The 18827-nt window shown below is 53.6% G+C and overlaps 4 protein-coding genes across 6 annotated transcripts; all 4 read right to left on the bottom strand.

Annotated features, from left to right (window-relative positions):
- Window positions 1-1264: 1264 nt before the first annotated feature.
- On the bottom strand, window positions 1265-3587 carry ABB37_02139 (putative acetyl-CoA synthetase; the record flags this gene model as incomplete). Of its 2 annotated transcripts, none has more annotated exons than XM_015798957.1 (1): window positions 1265-3587. In XM_015798957.1, the coding sequence occupies exon 1, from the start codon at window positions 3371-3373 to the stop codon at window positions 1265-1267; it is 2109 nt and encodes a 702-aa protein (XP_015662435.1). In that variant the 5' UTR covers window positions 3374-3587. The 2 variants fall into 2 exon arrangements, with proteins under 2 accessions (XP_015662435.1, XP_015662436.1); XM_015798958.1 differs by having other exon boundaries at window positions 1265-3578.
- Window positions 3588-5154: 1567 nt separating this feature from the next.
- On the bottom strand, window positions 5155-6924 carry ABB37_02138 (TATE DNA transposon; the record flags this gene model as incomplete). The annotated part of the gene is made up of 1 exon (XM_015798956.1): window positions 5155-6924. One exon carries the CDS (start codon window positions 6922-6924, stop codon window positions 5155-5157), a length of 1770 nt encoding a protein of 589 aa, XP_015662434.1.
- A 161-nt stretch (window positions 6925-7085) lies between these two features.
- On the bottom strand, window positions 7086-11174 carry ABB37_02137 (TATE DNA Transposon; the record flags this gene model as incomplete). 2 transcript variants are annotated; one of them, XM_015798954.1, is made up of 1 exon in its annotated part: window positions 7086-11174. In XM_015798954.1, exon 1 carries the CDS (start codon window positions 10347-10349, stop codon window positions 7086-7088), a length of 3264 nt encoding a protein of 1087 aa, XP_015662432.1. In that variant the 5' UTR covers window positions 10350-11174. The 2 variants fall into 2 exon arrangements, with proteins under 2 accessions (XP_015662432.1, XP_015662433.1); XM_015798955.1 differs by having other exon boundaries at window positions 7086-11169.
- Window positions 11175-14726: 3552 nt separating this feature from the next.
- On the bottom strand, window positions 14727-18505 carry ABB37_02136 (hypothetical protein; the record flags this gene model as incomplete). The annotated part of the gene is made up of 1 exon (XM_015798953.1): window positions 14727-18505. The coding sequence occupies exon 1, from the start codon at window positions 16641-16643 to the stop codon at window positions 14727-14729; it is 1917 nt and encodes a 638-aa protein (XP_015662431.1). The 5' UTR covers window positions 16644-18505.
- Window positions 18506-18827: the final 322 nt, after the last annotated feature.

Raw genomic sequence — 18827 nt, 5'->3', positions numbered from 1 at the left:
GTAATAATAAAACTAAGCCTTAAATGAAAAAGGGAACATGTAATAGATTAGCGGTAATGGAGTGAAGTTCCTAATGTACAGGATTCCTCTTTGGAAGAGAGACGAGAAAACCAAAAAAAAACATCTTGTATTAGCAAAACAAAAATGGCCGTAAAAGATTGCGACAAGCAATTTGGTATGTAAGAATAAATAAATAAATGGCAGTTTCCGTTTTCCCCTGTAAGAGATAATGCAGCGCAGAAGTGTGCTCTGCCTTCTCGTCATCTTTTGGTGTCCTCGTTTTCTCTTCCCCTCACTCGGCGGCTTTTCCTGTTGTTGAGGTCCGCCGGCAGCCCCTCTCTAGTCCAGTCCATTCCCATTCCGAACGCCAACAGCTTCCTCAAGTACGCAGAAAAAGAAGAGATGTGTTTCTTCTCCTTTTTCTCCTATTTCTGCGACAGTACAAAAGAGCCTCTCATCTTCATAAACCTCGACGCGAAAGAACAAAAAAAGAAGGGCAGCTCCACGTGTTACTACGCAGCGCCGCAAGTTCCTTGCAACATTCATTTACACCTTCTACTCCATTGTTCTTCTTTCTTTTCGATTGTATTCATCTACGTCGCTGTCTGTCAAGCTGCGCGTTCTTCGCCGCACATATACACACACACTAGTGATGGGTTTTTTTTTAAGACAGTTCTTACTTATCCCATTCGTTTACTTACCACGGAAGGAAACAAAAAGATGCGGAAAAGACTGGTGTGGCTTCCACATAACGAAAGAAAGAAAAAAAGCACGTCGCTGCGCCAGGTTAAATACTTCACAGCACGATATATATTTTACGTTGTTTACAACACTCGCAGCCACGCATATATATATATATATAGAGAGATGGGTTTTTTAAGAAAAAGGCAAGAGATGTAGCTGATGCGTTGCAGCTGAGATGCCGCCCGAGTACTTCTGGTGTGTGCATGTGCCTTCTCTTCCGCCTTGACGTGACTGCAGTGTTCCTTTCTTTTTCCTTTTTTTCTTTTCATTTTTGAGGCGGCGCTCCACCTCGGCTTTTTCCCTTTCCCGTTCCTTTCCACCCTTTTTGTGTGTTCGTTTGTTCCGCACTCTACCGCGCTCTCTCTCTCTCTTACCTCGTCACGCGCGGGAGGTGACGACGTCACTGAAACGGTGCATTCGGGCGTCGTGGAACGCAAAAAGAAAAAATAGATTTATATAAAACAGAGAGATCCGATGAAGAAGAAGTCCTCACAGCAGCAGCAGCAGCAGCAGCGACGTCTTACTTTGCCTTTTCCACCCACTCCGTCCGCGCACGCTTCAGCGCCGGCACGACATCTGGGTTGGCCAACGTGGAGGTGTCGCCGAGGTCGTCGTCGCGGTGCACGGCGATCTTGCGGAGAATACGCCGTACGATCTTCCCGGAGCGCGTCTTGGGCAGTCCTTCCTGCGCCGGATGCAGCACGTCTGGCGTGGCGAGCGGCCCAATCACCTTGCGCACCGTTGCCTTCACAGTGGCCAACAGCTGCGGTGTGATGACGGTGCCCTCGTGGAAGGTGAGGAAGACGTAAATGCTCTCGCCTTTGATGGGGTGCGGCACTCCGACCACCGCGCTCTCCACCACCGCCGGGTGCGAGTTCACGGCGTCCTCGACCTCGCTCGTGCCGATGCGGTGGCCGCTGACGTTCAGCACGTCATCCACGCGCCCCGTGATCCAAATGTAGCCGTCCGAGTCGCGGCGGGCGCCGTCGCCCGTCAGGTAGTAGCCGGGCACGCTGAAGTACGTCTGCTCAAACCGCGCGTGGTCGTTGTAGATAGTGCGGGCCATGCCGGGCCACGGGCTCTTGATCACCAAGAGACCCTCCGCCATGCCTTCGTTCTCCGTCAGCTTCAGCGGGTCCAGCAGCACCGGTTGGATACCAAAGAACGGCAGCGTCGCGCAGCCGGGCTTCATCGGCGTGCAGCCAGGCAGCGGTGTAATCATGTGGCCGCCCGTCTCCGTCTGCCACCACGTGTCTGACACATCGCAGTGGCCCTCGCCCACAAGGTCGCGGAACCACTTCCACGCCTCCACGTTGATTGGCTCGCCGACAGAGCCGAGGATGCGCAGGGAGCTGCGGTCGTACTTCGTCACGAATTCGTCGCCTGCCTGCATGAGGGAGCGGATGGCCGTCGGGGCTGTGTAGAAGATACTCACCTTGTACTTCTCTATCAGCTGCCACCAGCGGGAGTGGGTTGGGTAGTTCGGCAAACCTTCGAACAGCACCGACGTCGCGCAGTGGATCAGTGGGCCGTACACGACGTAGCTGTGGCCCGTGATCCAGCCCACATCCGCCGTGCAGAAGTAGACGTCATCCGCGTGGTAGTCGAAGCTATACTTGAAGGTGGTGGAGGCGTACACCATGTAGCCGGCGGTGGTGTGCACGATGGCCTTGGGCTTCCCGGTGCTGCCGGAGGTGTAGAGCAGGAAGAGGGTGTCCTCCGCCTCCATCCACTCCACCGGGCAGTCCTCGTGCTCTGCGGCAGAGAGCTTGGCGACGGCGTCAGTCAGCCACGTGTCGCGGCCCTCCGTCATGGTGCAGTGCTGGCGCTTGCAGTTCTCCACGACGAGGCAGGGCACGTTGAAGTTGGCGGTCTCTTTGCACTCCGTCAGCGCCTGGTCGGCAATCGACTTGAGCAGGATCGGCTTCTCGCCACGCAAGGACGCATCCGCCGTGATGAACAGCTTCGGGCGGCAGTCCGTCACACGCGTCACGATCGACTGCGCGGAGAAGCCGCCAAAGATGACGCTGACGATCGCGCCGATGCGGGCGCACGCCAACATGGCCACCGCCGCCGCGGGGATCATCGGGAGGTAAATCGCCACGCAATCGCCTTTGCGGACGCCGTACTGCGACTTGAGCACATTCGCCATCTCCACGACCTGCGTGTACATCTGCCCGTACGTGATGGTTGCCGTGACGTTCGGGTCGTTGCCCTCAAAGTAGAAGCAGACGCGGTCCTTGTGCTCCGGTAAGTGACGGTCCAGCGCATTGTAGCACACGTTCGTCACACCGCCCTCGAACCACTTCGCAAAGATGGGGCCCTTCGACTTGTCAAAGTTGTACGTCTTCACATGCTGGTCGTCGGCCCAGAACTTCTTCCAGTAAAAGTCGCGCCGCGCGATCTCCGCCCAGAACTGATCGTTTTGGCTGATCGAGTAGTTGTAGACGTGCATGCGGGAGCCGAGGTGGGGCCCGATGCTAGACCTCGCGCTGTTCGACGAGATCGGCTGCACCACGTTCTGATCCAGCACGTGCTTGAAGTCACGAACCTGCTGCGAGGCAGAGAGCGGGCTATTCAGCGCATATGGACTCCCCGGCGAGATGAAATTCACGATGTTGTCGGACATGGTTGGGCCGCACGACGGAACTGAAGAACACACAAAAAAAAAAGAACAGGTGGAAAAATGAGGTCGAGCTGTGGCAGTAGACAAAGAAGCCGGCTCCACTTTCACGAGAGAGGCAGAGAAGTGCGGAAGGAGTGCAGGCAGCAGGTGGGACAGGGGTGTACCTCGAGTAAATAGGGTGAATGCAAAGAGAAGACGAAACTGAGCTAAATCCACTGAAAGGAATTCGGAAAAAAAAAGAATGAGCGAAAAGGACACAGAACAGAGAAAGAATGGAGAGAAGCGCCAAATAGAAGTTACACACACATATATGTACATGACGATGTTGGAATCTGCTGTTTTCTTTTTTTTTAAATGGTGGTGGTGGGTTGCCAGGCATTGATGCGCGGTACCTGTTTGCCTTGGGGATCTCGTCCACTTCAATGTCGTTCTCTCTCTCTCTCTCTCCCCCCCCCCCCACACACACACACACAAGTGCGAAGGCAAAATACACCCGTCTCTCTCTCTCTCTCTCCCCCCCCCACCCCACCACACACACACAAGTGCGAAGGCAAAATACACCCGCTTTCCCGCAACCGTGTTCAATTGCTCCATCGATCTCCGTTGCGGCTTCTCCGTATTTCACGTTGCCTTCCTCAACATCCGAGAAGGGGGACGTAAAGGTCACCAATGTCAACAACGAGAAGGAGTTCGTGTACGTTGAGTGGGAAACACGGGCGGCTCTCCACCCGCACGTGTGTAACGGGCATAAACCACCGTTTTGTTCTTTCTTTGCTTTTCATTCGTTCGGGCTTAATAGCTCTTCACAAAAAGAATTACGGAGACACGCAAAACACCTCAACAACAGAAAATTCAAACATGAAATGAAGAAGAAGGAAGGGGGAGAAAAAGAAAAAGAATGCACGGTGGAAAGGAAGAACGGGAAGATCCGGCAGAAGCGTAGTGGGGAAGAAAGGAGAAGAAAACTAGAACCACAAACACACACGTGCACACACACGCACACACACGCACAGTTCCATGGGACGCTACCTACCGCAATGCTACCTTCTTTCACTGTTGTGCAGCAACCGAAGAAAAAACACTTGAATCGATGATATCGTTATTCGACATCCTTCAAAAAACGCCAAAATAAAAATGAAAAGATCGTTTTTTAATCGTCCACCCAGCGACCAAGGAAGAAGAAGAGGAGGGGAAGAAAAGTTCAAAACAACTAAATAAGGCGACAAATGCAAGGGCTAGAAATATCAAACGTAAACACATCCACCAGTTATAAGAGTTCCAACCACGTACATGAACAACGCTCTACCAACGACACACGAGAAAAGCACGAGACAGCGAAGTAAGCACGACAAGGGCAATCATCCACAACGGACGACGGGACAGCACACGAAGAAGCAGCATGAAAGGTGCTTGATCAGCGGGAGACTAGGCTAACCTCGTAACGAAAAGAACACGACAACGCATCAAACGACTGTAGGATCATTATGTAGGAACAGCTGGCCTTATGAGGCTTTCTTGTCGACACATGCGCTGCAAAAGGATAAAGAAGCGAAGGGAATGAGGAGGAGATGAAACAGTTGAGGAACGCCACGGCCCAGCATCAAGGAAGTACGCGTGTTGCATTCAAGTGGCGCCAGTGGGGCGGAACCTCGATTGTGTTCGCCCTCAAACGGGCGGCACACGCGCATGCTGCTTCGTCACTCCCTACGGTCGCACTTCATCCGTTGCAAGATTTACGGTGGCATGACACCGACTCCCCCATAGTACTCCACCTGTCCGCTCCCTTACGGTGCCCATCCGTCCTGCACTTCTGCCTTTCCTTCACAGAGCGGAGAGAACGTGTTGCAGAGCAAAGGCAAGGCCACATCGTTTACGACCGTGCGAGCCAGGCTCCCACGCTGCCTCGGCTCGAAATCCCCAAAGTTCCTCGACAACGTATCCGCGGGGTTCATTGGTCCGGCGATGTAGAAAAAGACAACGCTGATCCCTCGTTCGTAGAACACGTCATAGGCGTACTCGTACAGTTTGTTCAGAGACAGCCCTCGGCCTATCCCTCCGAAACCGTTGAGTTGCTTTTGGGCGTGTACGATGGGAAAATGGTCCGTTACCAGCGCTATCTTCGCACCGTCCGGTAAACCCTCCTCGACGAGTTGCCGCAGCATCAACTCGGCTGCGCGCGGTTCAGCGTGCGCCGAGTGCTTGGCCATGAAGTACGGTCGGTCGTCAGTTTCCGCGGAGTCGCGGCCCCGAAGGGGTGCACGTGCCCGTGGCAACCGGGTCTGCTCGAGCTCATTCACCCACATCTGCTGATATGCGGTGATGCTCTCAGCGCCATCGAGTGGCCCGACGGAGCCTGCCTCCCTTGACGTGTTGCGCAGGTGTTTGTGGGCGTACGCGCCCCACCCGCCTAAGGAGGCGTCCGTGAAGCACACCACGTCGTAGTTGTCTTCCGAGTACGTGGCGGAGCGTTCCCTGGCGATGGGTTGCCACGGGTTGTGCACCAAGCGGGCTCCAAGCTCGTGCAGGGCGGCGTGGATTTGTGGATGGAGGAAAGGGAGTGGGTCGTCCCAATCGAACCCTCGGCTAACCAGGCGGGCCGCCCCTCGGTAGGCCCGTGCCAGGCTGAATGCACGTGCAGGGTTGATCAGTGTGGTGTGCAACATGTAAAACATGAGCGACACCACCGACGCAAAGGACCGAATTGTGAAGGCGGGCTTTCGTAACGCGACGATCAACTTCGCCACACTCTTCGCCGAGTTGCGCACTAAGCGCTCGCTACCGTTCCACCTATACTCTTCCCCGAGAAAGACCGTGTTCGGTTCCTTAGCCAACGACAACAATGACGTGTCGTCCATGGTTGCTAAGGATTCGCGATCAGGCGATGTGAGAAGGTTGGCGCCGCGTATACGCGCCACAATCCGGCGGACAGCCGACACAAAATCCTCTTCCTGTCCTTCGTCCGCTGCAATCAAGATATTGTCAATCATAGTCATGATCGTTACTGGTGTATCGACGTCGACTATTGTTGACGTAATACCCTGACCCACTGCGACACTCCACCGTGCTTCTGTAGGCAGTGTGCAGAGACGGAAGTAGGCGCCGTTGCGGGCGCGAAAGACAAAGAAGTTTCGCAACTCACCAGGGAGCGGGGTGGCGTCATAGTACGCTTCGAAATCCACTTGAAGCATGTACCGCTTGTTCCGCAAACTCTGCCTTCGCTCTAGGCGCGTTGGGTACTGGACTTTCGGCATGTCGCTCGTCTGGAGGCACGCGTTTAGGTGCGGTTCGGTGATGAGTCGTCTCCTGCCCTTCATTTCCGGTACTGCGAAAACGTTAACGCCGTGTACTCCTTCTGGGAGGTGCTTACCCTCGATGTTGTCGGCTGCGGGGCACAGTTCCATCTTCCCCATCTCCACTGCTCGGTCGATATCTGCCATCGGCAAGTGGCATTTCTTAATTGTCCTCGATGTCCTAAAGCCGGTGAAGTGCTCAGGCGTGAAAAACATCCCCACTCGTCCGAGGAAAGCCCGTGTTTCTGGCTTGGTAGTTGTCATGTCGCAAACTGCGTTCCAGTTCAGCGGAGTTGTCTTCTTGAGGTGTAGCGGCCATTGTCCTGGTGGAGGTAACGGCGGTGCGTTGTGGGCGCCCTTGAGGCGCTGAATCTCTCGATATACCTCCGTGGGGTCGACAGCTAAGTCTTGCGTTGTAGGTGCGGTTAGGCCGAACTGTTCAGTTCGTAAAGGGCCGCGCTGGCGTTGGCCTGCGCGGTTGCGGCCTCCGTCGTGAGTTGGTGGCCATAGCCCAGGTACCTGTGGAGTGTGTCGGCGCGTCGGTGACCTGACATGATCATCAGTTCGTGCTCTGCCATTCCGTTCGCCGCCATGCAGCGTAGCGCGCCCTTGCGTACTGACGGTAGTGCTGCCAAAGGGTTCTCGCGGCGCAGGGCCGTGCGGATGGTGTCGGTGATTTCGGTCGGTCGAGCAAACAGGTGCTGCGTAGGTCGCCGGCTGCGGAGGAGGTGCGCGAGAATCAGCGCCGATTCGCGCGGCAGGGTTGACGGAACAGAATACGGCCCTCGGAACCGTGCCCCTTTGCCGCGTCTCATTGTCAGGACTACGCCATACCGATCTGGCCATATTGTCACACCTCCGTCCACAAATGGTGGCGGTTCCTCCCCCGTGAAGCGTACATCCCTGCACTGCAGAGTCCGTAAATCGCCCGCGCGAGCCGCAAATGCCCACATCATTTCGAGGAACAGAGAAGCTTCCTGATCGCGCTGCCGTAGTGAGTTCCGTTGCGCCGCGTCCTTTTGTTCCTGAGTGATAGGGGACGGCGGAGCCGCGACACTCTCCCGGTCGAAACGCTGCGCGGCGGCCACTGTCTTCTGCCATTCCGGGTAGCGGTTGAGATGTATCGGTTCGCGTTGATTGGTGTAGAGGGGCAGTTGTTGCAGCGCACCACTGACGGACGCCAGGGCCTTCGCGGTGGTCGACCATTTCCATTGTCTTGTCACCGCGATGCGGCGTACAAACTCTACCACTGCCGCAGCCAAATTGCGCCTGCTCAGTAGGTCGGCCGGTAGTGCGCGCAGCTCGTACAGCCACCGCCGGTGTACTGCCCGCGTACCTTCTGATACGGCGGACCAGGCCATTTGGCTGATGTGCGGGGGCTTCCCTGGGTGGATATACCACGTTCTCGGGCAGGCCGGACCCCCAGGTAGCAGCCCGCCCCTGTCGTTTAAATGAAACCCTGTCGCTGTTGTCAATGCTCGAGTTGCCTCGTCCGCTTCCACCTCATGGACTGCCCGTCGCTCGCGGGGAGCCACGCGTGTCGCAGCGTTGGGCATCGCGTATGCCGGAGGGAATAAGCTTGTCGTGAGGCCCGTCAGTCTGTAACGTCGGTGGGGCTCCGTGTTGAAATTCCCAGGCGATGCTACAGGTCGATACCTGGTAGCCGCCGGTAGGCGTTGTCTGCGAAACCTCTCCGCATTTGCTTGCTGGCTTGTCGAGACGTAAACTCCCACTGAGGCGCGTTGCAAAGATGTTGTTAGCCTGAAGCGGCCAAAGGTCAGCCCTCCTTGTGCGGCAAGATCCTGGTTCTTCGGCGCGCCGAAATAAGCTCCAAGTTGGAAAACCCGATCGCCGTGGTGAGAGGGCAGGAAGCTTCCCGTTTCCCCGCTGCGGATCAGGTAAGACTCGGCTGCAGTGCTCGGCGGTGCCTGGGGCCGGTTGCGTAAAGGGAGCTCCAGTGGCTCCTTTCCGAGAGCTCGCAGGGCCTCCCTCATTGAGTATGGGACTCCTCTGGTGAAAACAAGCCGGCCGGCCTGGGTAACGAGAGCCCTGGCTGTCAAGGCACGCGTGCCGCCGTCCCCGACGTTCGCCAACGCTGTCGCTGCCCAAAGGTAGTCAACTGTCGCGCGAAATGCGGCGTCTTCGCTCTCCCCCGCTTGTGTAAGAAAGGGGGCCATTCCCGCGTTTCCGTTCGCTTCCGGACCGTTCCCTGCTTCAATGGTGCTTCGAAGTGGCGACTGTTTACCGAGCCGGGTGTCTCCTCCACAGTACGGTGCTTCTTTCCTGTGAGTTGTCAGTGGTGTCGTAAAGTGAACTCTGCGTGGCGGCGTGCGCTGTCGTTTCTTTTGCTCGTTCTCTTCCTCTTCGATCATTGCGCGAAGGGCCGCGGCGAGTCTCGTGTCGACGTACGCCTTGGAGACAGGCCGGGGTGTTTCCAGGGCTGTTCCCATAGGGCGCGTAGCCGATGCTTCGGTGCGCAGGGCTACTTGTTGTGACGCGTCCGCTGCCGCGGCAGGAGAAGAGCTGTCCGCAGGTTTCGACGCGGTCGAGCTGACGCTTTCGTCCACCCGCCCAGATGGGCGAGAGGGTGTTGGGGTGGTCGGGTCTGCGGTGGGTACTGCGACGTCTTTTCCGGAAGGTACGCCAATCTGTCGCGCAACCCCTAGGGCACGGTGTCGTCCGTAGGGGCGCGTGTCGGCTGCGGGTGTGTGAAGGGTTCTGCGTGTGGGCGTTGGACCAACGCCGCCGCGAATGAGAGCACTGCCGCGTGGCTGCGACAGAATTCGGCCCGTCTCTGCCAGGAAGGTCGCTTTGGCTACGGGTGACACGGACACCGCGTACAGGTAAGGACGTAAGCGAGCGGCTACCGTTGATCCATCCGCAATCCTGACGCCAAGGTGGTGCGCAAAGAAATTTGCTGTCATGTGGACGCCGCAATCCTCACTGTACTGCAGCTGGCGAGCGCACGCCCCGCGGGAAATAGAGAGAGATGGCCAGACCGCGTGGAGCTTGCGGCGCATCTCGCTATGGACGTTGTCGTTGGGAGCCGAATCGTAGATCGTAAGCCCCACCCTCTTGTCTGCCTTGTCGTACTCCAAGATCCCCGCAATCCAGTGGGACTGCAGGAAAATGGGGAAGTACAAGGTGGTGGACAACGCGTGTCGCGCGAGAGTGTTCGCCTGTGCACTGGTCAGGTACAGCATAACATCGCACCGAACAACGGATCGCTGGGGTAGGTACCTCGCGTACAGGGCGTCCAACTCGATGTTAGAGGTCTTCCCCGCGCGTAAATCTCCGCCCCAAAGCGGAAACGATGGGCGTTTTGGTGCCCCGCCCAGCACTAAGACCCTGGGTGGTTGCGGGCTCCAGCACCTCCGTTTTTTTTGGCTGCTGAGTCGTTGTCGGGAAGAGGTCCTCGAGGAAATCGTCGCGGGCTTCCTCCGGCTCGCTTGCCGCCCCACCACGGTGTACACGGGCGCCGGCTCGCCGTCTGTCGGGCTGAAAAGGCGCGGGCGATTTGGTGGTGCGGGGGTTCTTGCGCTCGTACTGAGCGATGACGCGGTCGAGCGTGCGGCGAAGTTCTCGGGCGTTGCCCTCCGTGAGGCGTTGGACCTGCTGCTGGAGGTTACAGAAATGTGCCTCCACCTCCGACAGGTCGGCCACGCCAACCTGCTTGCCCTCCGAGTCATAGACGGGGGCCGCGTATCCGCTTCCCCAAATCGTCCGGGTGGGGAACTTGTAGAAGGATCGAAGCTCCTTCTGGCTTTGGCCGCCGTCCAGGCCGCCACCCTCCACTGCCTGCGCGCTGTTCAGCAGCTCGCTGTTCTTCGCTTGTATAAGCGGGTGAAAGGGGAAAAGCGGCAGCGTTAACTGCGGGATGCCGAGAGAGGCAGAAAGCAAGGTTTCCTCCAGCAGCTCAGAGGCCTTGAAAAAATTGTAGCGCTCCCCCTGCGTCGCCGAAGGCTCCCGCAGCCAGATGTGGGCCAAGCGGTTGACTCGTTTCTTCATATCGTCAGCTGCGAACGCACCACCAACTGCCAGCGTCATCCCCATGAATACAACGAAGCATGGGTCCAGTTGGTTCGACTGGGCTTTGTTGTAAAACTCCTCGAAGAGGTTCGCTTCGAACTTAGGATCGGCATACGCCTCGTCGAAGAGTTTCTCCTTCTTCTGGTTCAAGTCCAACCGGATCGATCCTGGATACAGGGTGCAGCGGTCACGCGACTCGACGAAGGTCGCGAAAGGGTCTCCTGCCGATCTGGGTGGGTTCAGCTGAGCCGCCAGGAAGTTGTCAATCGCGGCGTGTCGACGCTTATCACGCTCCGGTCCAATGGGCAGCGACTCAACCAGCTTGAGCGCCATGTTGCAGGCGTGTCACGCCCGTTTGATCTCGGGCGTTGCGTTCTGGTAATCGAAGCCCTCCATGGTGATAGGAATGGAGCGGAAAGCAGAGCCGAAAGGAAGAAAAAATCTCTGTCGCGTTGTGCCGTCCGGCTACCTCTACTGGCTGAGCTAGCCGTAAGAAAGGAATCAGAAGAGGAGACGAGGGAGCGAGTAAAGAACACAGATATGGTGTTTTGCCACATTCCATCTAACAAACGGAGTAATACATGACCAAAGCGTCAGTGCCGATTCCAATGCCCAAAACACCTTCGCTTTACCAAATGCAGAGCTGACTTGCCATCCTTTTCTACCTACATCATTTGACTTCGTTTTCCAACTCAGTATCACACGTAGGAAGAACACACACACACACACGGGAGGCTTAACAACGGAAAAAACAAATCCATGCCAAAGCACTGCGAATGCTTTCAAGGACAACAGCAGAAATAATCGAGCTTATTTTTTTTTTGGTCACATACCGCCCGTGCTCACTGTGCGTAGAGAAGTAAGTACATTTTTGGTTTTCTTTTTTAGTATTCAGCAACGACAGTTGCACCTTCTGGAGAACAAAAAGAGAAGAGAGGATCATTTGTATTATTCAACACGAGGTGTAAAGACGAAGGGGAAAGGAACACAAAGGGAAACGCAAAGGAAGAGCGAGCTCTACCCTTCATCGCCCAGAAGTCCATTATATATATATTTGTTGGCCAAGCGGCGGACAGTACTGCTGGTACACCTCCTGTTCCATGCCTTCTCTCAGTGCATCGCGGCACAAGACTCCTCTTTGACTGCTACCATTAATACAGTCGGTACTGCGCTCCGTGGCAGCGACAACGTCACTCCTGCCACAGGCCGTGGCACAGCAAAACAACCAAAATAAGAAGAAAAAAGGAAAGAGATTGTACCACAGCAGAACGAGCAGCACACGCACACAACGACACTTGGTAGACTTGAAAACGATAATGAATTAAGGTAATATATATATTGCTGCTGTTTCCGTCGCTGCTGTTTGTTAACAGAAGACTTCAATAACACATATACTGACGAGGAGAGGGAGGAACGGGACATCTTTTCCCCCTTTTTACATAAGAAGGTGCGTGCGGCTGTGCCGGGAAATAAGGCATCCGCTCGAAGAACGCCTGCGTACTGCGCTCGCGAAAGGGCGTTTCTGTCCTTCACGCACACGCACACGCACTTGCTAAACAACAACAAGAGGAGGAGGAGGAGGTTAGGAGCGAGAATCTGAAAAAAAAAGAAAACGATAATACTTGAAAAGAAAAAGAAAAAAAAGTAACCAATCTCGTCCTGCCGTACGCATCCCCGGAATCGTACGGAGTACGTTACTTGCATTGACTCGGTCGAGGAGAGGGACAATGAGGAGGGACCGACTTATGCCTTTGTATGCGCTTCTCATTCGCAGAACACCGTGTACATTTTCAGTCGAAAACAACAACAGAAACAAATAAAAAAGAACTTTAAAACCCCGCGACTCAGATTTTAAAAAACCAAACAGCAGGAGAAGAGAGAAAAAAGCATCAGTCGTGAATTTCAACGTCAGCTGTCGATGTTTATCCCCTTCCAGATCATTGTCCCTCTCCCTGTCGTCCACGTCACACCAAAACGGACAAGTTCACACACCCACACACCCACACGCCCACACGCTACAATGGCGCGTTCAGATCACACATGTTGATGGGCCGATGCTTCAAATAACCTAAAAGAATACGGACCAGTCAAAGCCATTCAAAAAGAATAAAGGGAAAAGTAGTAACACATTTGCTTCCTCAAGTTGCTGGAAAAAGCGGCGAGCAAGTCGTGAAGCCCTCGAGGTCCACGTATTGTTCGACCCTCGCAGAGGTGCTTCTCTCCTCTGCAAGCAAGACAAGAGAGAAAGAGAAAAAAAGAATGAAGGGAGCAAGTCCCACTGTGCCCCAGGGTAAGGGAGCCAGAGAAGTGGAGAAGAGAAACCTCGTCAGCTGACGATTACAGGCGTCTGGAAGGAACGACTACGTCCAACGTCGCGGAAAATAAAAATAAAAAATAAAAAAGGACCATGAACGGTCGTAGACGCCGCTCGCCATCCAGCGTGAAAAGGGGCGGAAAAGACAGCAAGGAAGACCGGAATTGCGAGGGAGAACGCGAGTAGCGCCAACAGACGAAGTAGGGGAAATAGCATTAAGAAAAAAAAAGAGATGTGTATACATTTGCAGGAGGAACAGCCACCACCGACAAAGCACACGCGAAAAACAAAAGCGCTTTCGACACTTGAAAGCCGGAAAGAAAAAAAAACCCTATTCATGCATGCAGCGTACGGACGCAGGGAAAAGAAAAAAGTCTTGACAACAGTACGAGAAAAGGAAAAAAAAGAAACAAGAAGACGTTCACCGCAGAAGAGAAAAGAATTCAAGGGAGTGAAAACAAGAAAAGAAGGGGGGTAAGGAGAACAGAAGCTAACAGGAAGACTGAAAAACAATGAACACCACGTCTGCCAATATATATATACGTATATTTGGTGGGAGAGAGAGAGTAAGAAAAAAAAAGAAAAGGAGAAATAAAAAAAGAAAGAGCACTTTACCACCCTCAAGAAACAATACCAATGGAGAGTGCACTTACCCGAACATACGGGTCAGACTGTCACGCAGCCGTGCATTCGTCCGGTGCCGTTGCTGACGAGCGATTAAAGGCCACCTTTCAGCCAGTTTCTACTGAACTGCAGTGAAGCCCCGGCTTCGTGCGCATTCATCTGCGTTCTGTCAAAAAAAAAAAAGGTATTGTTTCATGAAACTGCCGGTGTATGATAGTTTCCCGTTATGGTGGTCTTCATTCAAACCAGACGCCACACAGTCTGGGGGAGGGGGGGGGGATTGTGCAGTGGGCTGTAACTAACAACAGCAAAAAAAAAGTGGCAAAGAAAAGCACTATAACGATCATTGAAGAAGATAATCAAAAATCCATTTTTTCTCCCCGATAGTTAGGTCATGAAAGCGAAACGAAGACAGGTCTACATATCAAGAAAGACACCGCAGTAAGGAGAGTCGCGTGAGGAACCAGAAAAAAAAAGAGGAGGGGGGAACCCACAAAGAATGATGTGAAAGCGCAAGAAGGAAGTCGTGAAACCAGTGAGGACGAAAAGGCTTAAAGAACGTTCCTTACTGACAAAAAGGGGGGCAAAATATACAAAAGGAGTAAGACGGCATTGTGAATTCTCTCTCTCCCTCCCTGACTGCAACACCACCTTTGCATACGCAAGAAACCCGAAACAATATGGGAAACGACGACAACAACACGGGCATCAAAAAAACCACAACAACGTGAAGAGTAATGCATTTTGGTCTCGTTTGTTATTGCCAGTCGCTTTACCTTCCAACGGATGCCACGGTAGCACATACAATATGGCCTCACCTCGACTGATCGTCGCAACAGACAGGTAGCTTGTTCATTTTTTGTGTTTGCTTGCCTTTTCACTGTTGCTTGTCCTGCGTTCCATGTGTGCCCTCTCGTACACCCCCCACATATATATGTATATATATATCTATGTATACACTTATTTATGTAAAGCTTGTGCAATAGTACAAGGTTTATTCTTTGATTGCGAGTAGTGACCCCACCACTCGCGCGTGACAACGGCAGCGGAGTGCAAACCTTCTCGTTGCTGCTGGTTTTCTTTGTGTGGGCGGATTCGCCTATTGAGGGTAGAGGTAGTAAATGTTGGGGGTGGACACATTGGGCTCCAGCGCAGTAGCAGCCGTCAGGTAGTCCTGCATCAACACGTTCGACGCGTACGCGCTTGACGGCTGCATCGCAGAGCCGCTGTTACTGCTGTGGGGGTAGCTGCTCTTCGCAGGTGCCATCGCAGCACCTTGATCATCCACGGTGCTGTAGTAGGCGACGTTTGCACCCGGACGTTGCGCCTGCATCGGCGGCTGCATCGGCGGCTGCGGCTGAAATTGCATGAGTGGCGGCTGTTGCTGATGCTGAGGATGCGGCGGTGTTGGTGGCAGCTGTCGTGGCATCAACGGCGGCGCCGTCACAAAGCCCAAGTTCATGTTGGAGCTGCCTGTGCTGGACGGGGTCGCCGCGTGCGAGTTGACGAGTTCATTTCGGCTCATCGAAGGATGGGACACGAGCTGCGGCTGTTGCTGTTGCTGCTGGGCCAGTGGCAGCATGCTGGCTGAGCCCGGCGGGGGATACGGGGCGTACATCTGCATAATCGGCAGCCCATTTCGCATGGCGGACACCACCGCCGTGTTCGCCGGGTACAACACCGTGGGGGTGGAGGAGTTGCCCATCGAGCTCGAGGGAGAGGGGCCGTTGTACATAAAAGATGAGCCCATGGCGGAGCCCTTCTGCTGGATTAAGCCGCTGCTGCTGTTCGGCGCAGAGGCCAACCCTGTCGGCGTCGCGAACTTGAAGGGCAGCGCCGACAAGGTGGAGGAGGGGGACACGCCGTTGTTTGCGTTCGCTGCGGGGGAGGACGGGTTGAACACGAAATTCCCACCCGTGGTCGCCGGGCCAGGCGTGCCGCTGTGCACCGCCGGACCAAGCATCGCGTTGCTCGCGCCGATGCTATTGTTGTTGCTGCCGCTGTGGCGGTGGTGCTGATGGGCAATTTGCGGAAGAGCGGGCGGGGTGACCAGGCAGGAGCCGGAGCGGTTCCGCTGTGTGGCCTGGTTGAGCGGCTGCGGGGCGGCCGACAAGTCTGCCCGCCGCACCTGCAGTGTCTTTCCCTGCATCACCTTCCCGTTAAGGGAGGCGATGCAGGAGTTGGCGCTCTCCACATCACAGAAGAGCACAAAGCCGAAGCCGCGGCAGCGGTTCACGTCGTCGGCCTCCATGCACAGCTTCGAAGATTCGATGTGGCCAAACACCTCACACATGGCTCGGAAGGCGGAGGGGCGGAAGTCGACCGGCAGGCCGGACATGTACACGTTCCGCTGCTGCAGCACAAACTTCTGCTGCTCCTGCTCTGCCGCCCTGAAGGCCAACAAGTCCTTCTGCACGTCCGGCAGGGCCGAGGAGGAGTCACCACCACCACCACCACCACCACCGCTGGCGCTGGCGCCACTGCCGGTAGACGGGTGTGTCGCTAAGGAAGTGGTGCGGCTGCTGTTGCTCGTGTTGGACGTGGCGTAGAGAGCCCGGTGCGGCGCGCTCGGTGTGGGGATGCCGTAGAAGTGCTCCAAATTGGCGGCAGAGAGGGACACCGGCTTCGGCGCCGCACCGGATACTCTGTGCGACGGCGGGGTCGGCTGGGCGCTGCTGCGGCCGCTGCTGTTGCGGCTGAGCGGCATCGCATACGGCTGCTGCTGCTGCTGCTGCGTCGGAGAGGGGTCGCTTCCCATGACATCGTCGGCGCCGAGCACATCGGAGCCGCAGAAGGAGAAGGAGAAGGAGTTGTTGTTTGCGGTCAGCGCGAAGGCGAGGCCGGTGGGCGACGGAGGCGGCGGGGCCATCGACATGATCCTCGCGTCCGACATGGTCGTCGAGCCCACGTAGCAGCCAGCGTAGGGCTGGAAGCCGCTGGAGATGGTTAACCCGGGCGCGGCGTCGGGCAGGGCGTACCCGTGACCCTTTGACTGACGGGTGAACGAGTCCGCCATTTCTGTGTTATTGCTTCTTTTTTTAATTCTACTGTCACTTCGGCCCGTTCTCAGGAAAAGAGTATTAAGACGACAACAAAGAGCAAATAAGGCAGGGAGAAGAAGAAAAAAAAACGCCAAGATCAAATAGCGTCTAGTCGAATATATAACAAAAAAGGTACTAACAAAAGGAATACTGAATAATAAAGGTAATAATGGTCGCTACGGTGAAATAAAAACACGTAAACGAAAAATCGGAGGCAATAGCAAAACAAAAACAAACTTTTTGGTATCGGACAGAGAGAGCCACTCGCAGGATGGGGGAGAGAAAAGGTAAATAGCGCAGACAAAACAAAAACCCGCGTTGTATGGGAGGTTCCGTCTCGTTCTTTTTTTCTTTCTTTGGGAGTGTCAAGCGCAAACAGAGAAAAGGGAAAGGAAATCCTAAAAGAATTAAAAAACTCGAATACCCGACATACAATAATTTTTAAGAAAAGAAGAAGAAGAAGGGGTGACTCGTTCTCCAACGCGGTCACAAATGGCAGCAGAAAAGACCGCTCTTTGTTTCTTTGCTGTTGATAGTTTTTTTTTCTTTTTAAGGAGGGGCTAAAAAAAAAAAAAATCAATACGGAGAACGATGAGAATTCAAGAAAATAATAATAATAACGAATTATTCATTCAACAGATGATAAAAAAAGATAGCTAAAAAACAGGGAAGTAGAAACGCGTATGAAGAAAAAAAAAGGGAGGACAAAGGAATAAAAAAAATCACACACACACACACACATACACACCAAAGACGAACGGAAAGAATAAAAAGCAACGATGTAAGAAGAAAAATGGCGCCGAATCGGAGATTGAGACAAATAGAGAAAAATAATAGGAGTGAAACAATGAAGTTTCTACCAGGAAAAAAGAATACTTCGTTTTTCTTTCGAGATAATCCAAGGAGAAAAAAGAAAGGAAGTTTGACGAAAGTATGACACGAGCATTACACTCAGAAAGAAAAGTCACGAAACGGACAAACACAAAAAGCAGAGGGAAAAAAAAGTCAGACAGAAAAAGAAAGCCAGAGTACTTCTCGAAGTTGCAAATATGTAATGCAGCCGACAGACTTTCTTTCGTGTTCCTTCCTTCTTTCTTTTTCTTCCTTAATTCGTCACTGTTGTTGTTTGTTTTTTTGAGGGCGTCAATTCGCTTCTCCGAGGCGAGATGCTTCACAGCTTGCGTAGGTTCTCCTATTGTCTGAGAAGCAAAAAAAGAAGAAAGTAATACGACTAGTAGAGCCGCTTAAGTGAAAGGGAAGCGAAACGGAGGAGGGGGAGGCGAAAAAAGAGAAAACACAATTGGAGAACGCACTAGTCAAAAGAACAACAACAAAAAAAAAGGTGCAGTAAAACAGGAGATATATGTTATCTTCAACTTCACATACGCACAGGCGAACACGTCCAGATCGAGAACGCTTGTCTTGTCACGTGAATGTGCCGCTTTTTTAGGTGTTATTTTTATTGTTGAAGATTGAAGTAAAAAAAAAAACACGACAGCGAGCCATAAATAGAAAATTTTGTACAGTTGATTGTGTCTACGGAGTTCGCGTGCTCAGAAATAAGCGTTCCACACAAAAAGGGGAAAAAAAGAAGAAGAGAGAAAAGAAGCTATAAAAAAAGGAAGAAGAGAGAGCACCGTGGTGTGAATTCCTCTTCCTTCTCCGTATCCTGCGGGGGGAAATGACACGCACTCGAGAAGCGAAAGCAGAAGTGTGAGAGAGAGAGAAAAAAAAAGGGCAATAAATCAATTTAAGAAAATCCGCATAGGGGAGTAATCAGGGAAAAAATATGTCAAGAAACCCACGGGGAGTCAAATGCAGCTCTACCGAGTGAACTGCGTCGTTGCGTCGTCAGGAGTGGTGTTGGTGTGGGAGTGAAGGCGTGTGGCGGATGAGAAGGAAGAGGGGGAAGAGAGGGACACAAGGGGGAAATAAGTACATCGAAACGCAAAAGAAGATCACGTTGGGGAAACCACTCTTTCTTTTTTAGCATTCGACGCATGGCATTTTCTTTTGTTCGGCTTTCCTCAAACATTCCAGTCCACTAGGACCAATATGAAAGCAAAAGAGAGGGGGAATAACCGAGGTGGCTGTCTTTGGTGCTCCCAGCGTTTTTAATCGACCGGACAGTGAATATCACAAAGGTAACAATTTTTTTT

Source organism: Leptomonas pyrrhocoris (assembly GCF_001293395.1).
Source record: "Leptomonas pyrrhocoris isolate H10 chromosome Unknown, whole genome shotgun sequence".
Lineage (NCBI taxonomy): Eukaryota > Euglenozoa > Kinetoplastea > Trypanosomatida > Trypanosomatidae > Leptomonas > Leptomonas pyrrhocoris.
The sequence above is the reverse complement of the archived record's forward strand: the minus strand, read 5'-3'. Positions and strand labels throughout refer to the sequence as shown.